This window comes from Haplochromis burtoni, unplaced genomic scaffold (assembly GCF_018398535.1).
Source record: "Haplochromis burtoni strain Fernald_Lab_line unplaced genomic scaffold, NCSU_Asbu1 Contig_227, whole genome shotgun sequence".
Classification (NCBI taxonomy): Eukaryota; Metazoa; Chordata; class Actinopteri; order Cichliformes; family Cichlidae; genus Haplochromis; species Haplochromis burtoni.
This window is the reverse complement of record NW_024582588.1, coordinates 975,721-984,374: the sequence shown is the minus strand read 5'-3', so window position 1 is coordinate 984,374 and position 8,654 is coordinate 975,721. Positions and strand designations below refer to the sequence as shown.

Genomic DNA, 8,654 nt, shown 5'->3' with positions numbered 1-8,654 from the left:
AGGCCTCTGGTAGAGGACCCGAGCTTGAAGGATAAACCGCCCGCAGGGGCGTGCTGGGTGTTTTTTTTAAATAAAATAAAATATATAATAAAATATATTTTATATAATAAAATATAATGATAATCAAGAATTTATTTGAAAACATGTTGCAGGATGTATTGCTTTGGAATAATCAAATTTATTTATTTGGTTTGAGTTATTTTTTTGATTTTGTCCTCCACAGTGAACAGCAGTGCCACAGAGTGGTAAAGGTGCATTATGTTGTCTTTTCCATTGCAATGCATCACACTCTGCACACAGACCTCTTGAGGCGTGTCATGGAGTAAATGTTTAACCATTATGGCTAAGCAGAAAGCAGTCAGTATCTTAGGTTTTTATTATCTGTCTGTTGTGAACCTTGTCCATCCACAGTGCCTTAGTCTGAGCAGATATAAATGCCAAGCACACAGAACTTCATGAGGTCCTTAAAAGGTAGGGTTTATTTTCTGCTTCTCAAACATATGACTGTTCGTGATTTGAATATTCAAATGTGTAAACATGCACTCCTTAGTTACGGCATAATTCCTCTGTGTGAAATGTCATAGCAGTGATGGTAAGCCAGTTTACTTTTGTTTTGTTTTTTACGGTAAGTGTTTTATGCATAATTATCATTGTGGTGGATTGTGTTTTTCAAAATGCTATGGTATATATTGCTGTCAATATAAAACCACACACTAACTTCAGCTATGTTCTTCCTGGTTAAACATTGCCTTTCACTATTTGAAAAAAATAAATCCACAGGCAGGATATTTTTGTGTGTGAGCACACACTCACACGCATGTGTGTGCACACACCTACACACACAAAGTTGGATTTGAAGAGTATTGTGAAATATTGACACAAAAGACCATGTTTCTGGGGGGTCATTTCCACTACCCTTTCTTTAAACATAATGAATGAATTGCATTAAAGAGAACGGAGAATGAGAATGTACTCATTTGCACATTAAAAAAGTTAATGTTTTAAGGGTTCAAGCAACATTCCGACCTTCACGCTTTATGCTATATCCAGAATCAGTGACTGGCTTAATCAATGTTTATGTGAGAAATAACTTGCATTTGTATTAAAAATTAGTTTATTATGCTTTCATATGCCACAATGCAACGGACACAACTGACATATATTGCATTTTTTCCTTTTTGAATTAAATTTTGCTTCTATGCAGTTGAAACTATGCAGTTTTCCAGCTATGCAGTGGCAAAACAAGTACAGCATGTACATGTCAAAACGAGCAGACAGGAGAGGGTAGACAAAAATTGTATTCACTAATTATCATGAATCTAACTTTATAATGATTGATGATGGGTTTTTATTAGTGATAAAAAAAGAGTTAAGATAAGTTAAGCTGTGTTATCCTTTCTATAGCAGGTGATAGATGAAAAAAATAAACCATAAATAATATAATGTGTGGCCTTGTTTGGCCACCTCATACAGCCAGAATAGCCATGGTGGTGGAGTGGTTAGTGCTGCTGCTTGAAGGTTCCTAGTTGGGGCTTCTTTTTTTTTTCTTTTTTTTTTTTTTGAGTGGCACTACATGCTCTCCCAGTGCCTGAGTGTTTTTTCTTTTTCTTTTTGTGATTCAATTCAATTCAAGTTTTACACTAATAAAGAGAAATTTTTAGCAATCAGATGACCCCAATGAGCAAGCAAAAATGGGAACTCTATTTATCAACATCAAATATTGATAAACTATATTTATCAGTATCAAAGCTTTATCATAAGTTTTAAGTCTAATCATCAAAGTAGAGAGGGTGTCTGCCTCCCGAAACCAAATTGGGAGCTGGTTCAACAGAAAAGAGGCCTGAAAGCTGAAGTGTCTGCCTCCCATTCTACTTTTACCAACCAACTGAAACCAACTTCTACCAGTTTACTGTGAAAGGACAGAGGTTTTCACAATGCACATGTTGAAACCACCAGAAAAAAAGCAGCTGGCCCTTCAGCTTAATCAGCTCCAGTCAATGTTAACAGGTGACAGGCACACTCATATAACAGAGCTACAGTCACCAGTCAGATTGAAACAGCAACAATAGCAAAGTGTGACCACAGGATGGCGGTAATGTAATGTAATGCAATGTATGCTATGAAAGGAGGGACTTTGGTAAGTCTTTATTTATGTCTGTTTTTAGATATGACAAGGTAAGTACTGCTTGCCATGGTTGTCCTGAAAAGTGTATAATATAATGAGAATTCATTATATCCACAAACTAAGACAGATGTATCTACATGTTGTGTCACTGTTTCTCCTTCAGGTGGCCAGAATGCACAGAAATCCACAGTAAGTTCTCCTTTTGACCCACTAGAATCTTTTATGCCTTGCGATGAACATGAGCGGCCTTTTTTTTCCAAAATGTTGTTGTAGGTTGTGCTTAAATAAATACATTATTTCTGATTTTTGTCTCCAACTTGATTGCTTGTTGCAATTCAGAAAACCCTTAATATCATGCAGCAATTAAATAAATTTGTCTATTTGTCTCTAAATAAATACTAGTCCACCTGCTGAGACTAAAGCTTGTCAAATGGTAATGATAAATAGACTGTCTCTTGAATAGCAGTACTTTGACTCGTTTTTATACAACACCTGAGGACTTTTTCTATGCTTCTTCTGCCTAACGTGTGAATTGAGCAGCCAGGGATTGAAGCACTAACCTTCCAACTAGTAGACGCTCTACCTCCTGAGTCAAGTGAAGCCAAAACATCTCTATCCCCCCCACTGGTATCTGGCTGGCCCCTCCTATGTTAGTGGAGGCAAGAGTTGTTAAACTAAAAAAAAGTGAATGTGAGCGAGTGAGTTCTCCTCAGCAAAATTCCTTTTTTGCCATTACTTCTTAACATGCTGTTATGGGTTCAAAGAGTTACCATTACTGTAATTTTACTATGAGTATTATACTATAAGAGTAACAGGGCGGACACCTTCTTGAGCTTATATGATTATTTAGTAACAATGTGTTTCTATCTCTCTCCACAAGTCAATGGACAGTAACACTAAAATAAAATTTGGAATAAATAATGTTGCTGCTGTTAAACTTCAACAGTCCATTATTAAACACAGTACTTAACGCAGTAATAACCAAAGGTAATATTTTATTTTCATTTTACCGTCATGTAGAGTTAATGTGTGTGAGTGCGTAATAAAACTTAAACATTTCAGATTTTTTCATATCATCCTCAGTCTTACCCTAAAATGTCTAAAAACATTTTCAAGATATTTTGTCAGAGCCATCTCTAGTCACAAAACAACTGATGAATAGTCCCATGTATTTAAGCTCCATTGGGAGATGTCTCATTGGAGGTGGTTCTGAGGGTTAATATGCAAATTATCACATGACATGAGCCAGTGTGTAAAATAAATCATGGATTACCATCTGTGAAACATTGCCCCAGTGCCCCATTATGTGAGCCATCAAGATCACGTGAGGTAAGGTGTGGATTGAAGTGACAGGGCAGTGATGTCAAGATTACATTGTAGTTGGCTGACAGCTAGTGTTGTAAGCCACCACTGGTGTTCGATGTTGGTCATTCATCATGGACATAGATAGACTCCTTTACTGCTTTCAAACCATCTGTCTTCTCTGCCAGTGTTCAAAATATAAACACTGGCATCCTCAAAGGATTGGCCTTTCTCCTTTCAGCTGAGTTTTGTCTTGTTGTGCCATGTGTTAAGTGCTTTCCTCATTTATTTCTTCTGCCTTTGAGGGAATGTTCTCTGTTGGTGCGTTAGAGTCCTGACCACCCCAAGTTTGTGTTGTAGTGTTTGGTGTGAGTCAAAGACTACTGAGCTGTGTCTGTGGGTTTTTGGTAAACTTGAATGCTGAGGCTGGGGTTCTCCTCAGCACAGTCCAGGAGTGGTAACCTATATTCAAAGGATACCTTTTTCTACTGGGTTCAAGCACCGTTAGGTGGTTGTTGTTGCGATTTGGAGAAACACAAACAAAATGGAATTGAAATCAATTGAAGTGATTTTGTTTTGTTCCTCTGAGGAGCCCAAAGATTCACTTTTCACTTTCTCTATGTAAAGATTGACTGTGAAGGGTGGCTGTAGCTCAGGAAATAGAGCACGTCATCTACTGATCAGAAGGTTGATGGTTTGATCCCTGGCTGCTCCAGCATGCTGAATATCACTGGGTTGCTACACTAGCTCCAAGTTGTTCTCCCACGCAAGTGTGTGAATGTTAGATAGAAAACACTTATGTAGGAAAAGCATAATAAACTGTTTGGGTGAATGAGGCAAGTTGTATAAAGCTCTTTGACTGCTCAGGTAGATTAGAATAGCTGTATATAAGAACCAGTCCATTAACCATTGCAATGGGTGACACTATTGGACTTCAATGCAGAATTGTCCAATTTGGTATAGCAATATTATAATTGGGAGTGAACAGGAATATTATACATAATAAATCTTGTTGTTAATCAGTGTAACTAGATGTGTCTCTTATGTTAAATAGTCAACATAAGAAAATGCATATATACCTTCTGTAAAAGGTGCATGTTCTCCTGTAAACAGGCCTTCTCTGTGCTAGTTTTTTATATGAAACTGTATCGTATGCTTTTAAAATTGGAGTTTTAAATTGACTCTAATATCTCCTTACATCAGTTTTACCTTTAATCCAAAGGAAGGGATTGACAACCCAGCTCTGGTCATGACTGATGATCCTGGTGAGATGTACACATCTTTACAAACAAAACATTTCATAATACCCTCCCGCTTCCTACTAGTTGTTAATTTTTTTCCTGTGTTTGCAAAGCCAGATCCAAGCGTGGTGCCGAGACTGTGCCACCTGAAGCGTTCAGAGGGCCAAAGCTTTGGCTTTCATCTGTGTATGTACAGCCAGGGTTTTGAGATCACAGATCTGGATCCATGGAGTCCTGCAGAGCACAGTGGCCTCAAGGATGGAGATCGAGTACTGGAGGTGAATGAGGAATATGTGGTCAACATGGATTTTAGCAGGGTTAGTATCTAGAATTTGTGCAATATGATAGTGGGTACAATGGTGGTTAGTTGTGTTACTCAAAGCAAGCAATGTTTACTCACAGCAAGCAGGTGTTTGTAGCCTCCTAGGGGCCTTCTGTAGAGTTAGCATGCTCTCCTTCTGCCAAAGGCATGGATTTTAGTATCGTTAGTGATTCTGAATTGTCCAACTGTTTAGATGTGAAACCTGAGTATTGACGACCTCCTTGCCTCGTACCAGCTGAGAAAGGCAAAGAGCCTGGCTAGATAAGGTTATGAGTGGCTGAAACCATAATTTTGCTTTCAAGAAAATGGAAGGATGGTTTCATGGTGAGGATTTTCCGCTGTGTGTTGCATTTTTTAAAACAACAGACATTCTGCAAAATAGCTTGTCCTTTCTTACAGTGCATACTTGCTGTACTGCAATTACATTTTTTTCTTGACTTTCCATCCTTTAGAATGTGATAAATTCTATATTATTTGACATTGTTTGACATTGTCACATACTATCCCATATGGAAAAGAAATAGTAAAAACTTGTAAAAGACTTGCATAAGATGTGGCCTACTTCATATAGTGAATCATATAAGGCTTATATGATTTACTCATGAAAGTGGCCACTTTCTCATTACTTTCATATATTGTTTTAGTAAGCATCCAAAACATACAAGTTTCATTTATATAATTTTTCAAGTTACCTTATATCTGTTTTCACTCTTGTATGCTTTTCATATAAGTTTCACACAAGACAGACACAAACTTTATAAGATGTATATATATCTTTTCCATATGGGTATGTAAGAGGTCAATATTAGTTAATCCCAATCAAAAGTTTAAGATCACTTGAAAAATGGCAAAAAATCATATTTTGCAAGGTTGGATCTTAACAAGGTTCCAAGTTGAGCTTCAGCATGCAACAAGAAGAAACATTTTTTGACCATGCAATATATTGAAAACAAGAATTAAATTGAAACAGGCTGTTTTACAGCTGATCAAAAGTTTAGGACCACATGCCTTTAAAAGGCCAATTCTGTGCAAAAATGTGGATTCATTGTCCCATTCTCAGGTAGTCACACTGTCAGGAAGTTCCAATGGCAAAAGCAAAAAAAACCAAAAAACGTTCCCTTTTTGAACGTGGCCGGGTTGTCGAACTGCAGAAGCAGGGTGTCTTACAGTGCGTCATCGCTGCTTAGGTGGGACGCTGTAAGACAGTCGTTTGGAATTTCTTAAATGATCCTGAGGGTTATGGAACAAAAATGTCAAGTAGAAAATTTCACCAGCACTGAGCTTGAGGATCCAATTGGCTGTCCGTCAAGACACTGGACCTGGACCCAAATTAAGGCTGGTACTGGTGCCGACTGCAGCCTCATAACCATCAGACGGCATCTGAGACTGAAAGGCTTCAAAAACAAAAAACGTCTTCAAAGGCCTTGTCTCCTTGAACGCCACAGAACTGACCGTTTGGACTTTACACCAAACATGGTACATTAAAAGGTGGAAGAAAGTTTCATTCTCTGATGAGAAAAATTTAACCTTGATGGTCCTGATTTCCAACATTACTGGCATGACAAACAGATAGAGATGTTTTCTATGCACCACAGTGGAGGGGGCAGCATAATGGTCTGGGGTGCTTTGTCCTTCAGTGGAACAATGGAGCTTCAGGAGGTGCAGGGGCGTCAAACAGCTGCTGGCTATGTTGAAGAGAACATCCCTCATGACTGAGCGCTCTCATCTGTGTGGTAACAACTGGGCTTTTCAACAGGACAATGATACAGTACACAATGCCTGCAGGACAAGGGACTTCTTCCAGTAGAATACCATCACTCTTTTGGACCATCTTGCACGTTCCCCTGATCTAAATCCAATTGAGACGCTTTGGGGAGTGGATGTAAAGGGAATGTGAATGCTAGATACTTTAGAAACCACTTAGGTATAAGTGATATGTGTAGATAGATACGTGTATAAAACATGCCCCACGGCTCATGCAGTTTTTTTTCTCTTTCTACCTAAGTGCTTTTTAAAGTATCTAGCATTCACATTCCGATGATGCATCGGAGAGCAACCAGGGGTTCAGTGCCCAAGGATACTTTGGACACATACTGGTGTAGCGAATAATTGAACCAACAAGTTTCCAATTAGGTGATACCCTGCTCCACCCCCTGAGTATAGCAACACAAGGTTATTAATCTCTGGCTGTCTTCCACAGCATGTCTTCTATCCTTTCTTCCTTCTCTCACCGGTTGGGTGATGGCCACCCCTCTCTATGCCTGGTTCTGCTGGAGGTTTCTTCCTTCTTAAAAGGGAGTTTTTCCTTCACACTGTCACCAAAGTGCTTGCTCATAAGGTGTCATATGATTGTTGGGTTTTTCTCTTTATGTATTATTGTAGGGTCTACCTTGAAATTCAGTCTGAAGTAAAATGGAATAATTGATAAAAACATTATTAGGACAGGCTTAAACTGTTTTAATGGATGACTCTGCCATACAGAAAAAGAGTAAGTTTATAATGTGTCTATGATTATCTCTCTGCAATTATCTAACAGGTTGTGAGACAGATCCAGTCATGTGGCTTACACCTATTTCTTCTGGTGCTGAAGAGGGAAGAGTATGAATGGGTATGAGAACTGATCTTTCACACAACTATGTTTTATTCAAATCTGATGTCTTATTGGTAACCAGTGATCATAATGCTCAGTGATTAACATCATTTAGATCAAGACTAAATGCAGCTATTCTTAAAACAGTGACAGCCAGCAACAATCTCATGTTCTAATGCTACTACACATACTGACAATACTGACGATGAGGAACTTTCCAACCTCTCCCGAAATAGTTGTTGATTGCTGAGGAATTAAAGTTAACATTGCAGATGTGTGTATAAGTGTATGAATTTTTTTTTAAACCTTTGCACAAAGGCAGTTTCTTTTCTTTTTTTTTGAGAGACGGCCTCAGAAAAGAATTAAAGGGTGAGCACTTCTTGGCTCACATGTCATATTTACTATCAACTACAGGTTGAGGCTTCTGAAAATCTATATTTTAGTCCTATATTTTACTTTAGCCCCCCTCCCCTCCCAAATTTTCAACATTTCATCTCTGGCAGCTTAGCTCAGGAGGTAACAATTAGTCCTCTACCAATTGGAAGATTGGAGATTTGATTCCTGGCTATTCCATTAGGGTTATAGCTCTGTTATCAGAAGAAATTTTACAAGGTGCTTAACAACGAGGGATAACATGGAAAAACAAAACAAACACAAATTGAAACAGTGGTCCCATCATTGCACAGTTACATGTTGTTTACATAACAATTTATGGTTAACGTGAGGCTAGCAAGCCACTGACGCCATTTTATTTAACTCAGGTATGTATCTTTGAAGGGTTTTTATTTCTCTGTTTAAACTAGTCAAGGTACTGAAACTTTATTTCTGAAAGACACCTACTTTAGATCCTCATATTTGCAGCATTAATTTTGCTCTGCATTTGACTGTTAAACCCACTTTCTGCAGAAATTTCAAATTACAAGCATTTTAAGGTCTTGGTGGACAGAAACCCAAAGCTCTTAGTTAAATGACAAAACAAAGTGTGACAGCATTAAATAAAGAAACTAAACAAAAAAACACCAACAGACTTTGTTAAGCTTTTCATCATCAACCTATTTCACCATACCACATAAT

At 38.1% G+C, this 8,654-nt stretch overlaps 1 protein-coding gene across 6 annotated transcripts in view; it reads left to right on the top strand.

The window, feature by feature from the left end:
- The first annotated feature begins 263 nt into the window (after positions 1-263).
- LOC102300963 (Na(+)/H(+) exchange regulatory cofactor NHE-RF3-like) overlaps positions 264-8,654 on the top strand; it is a 19,852-nt gene continuing 11,461 nt past the window's right edge. The window contains exons 1-5 of one of the 6 annotated variants that reach the window (XM_005937121.2): positions 264-471; positions 2,289-2,314; positions 4,650-4,692; positions 4,786-4,985; positions 7,527-7,598. In XM_005937121.2, the coding sequence (XP_005937183.1) occupies positions 435-471; positions 2,289-2,314; positions 4,650-4,692; positions 4,786-4,985; positions 7,527-7,598 (378 nt within the window). In that variant the 5' untranslated portion in view covers positions 264-434. Of the gene's footprint in view, positions 2,315-4,630; positions 4,693-4,781; positions 4,986-7,526; positions 7,599-8,654 lie in introns of all 6 variants that reach the window. The other 5 variants (XM_042226783.1, XM_005937122.2, XM_042226782.1 and 2 more) reach the window with 5 other exon arrangements.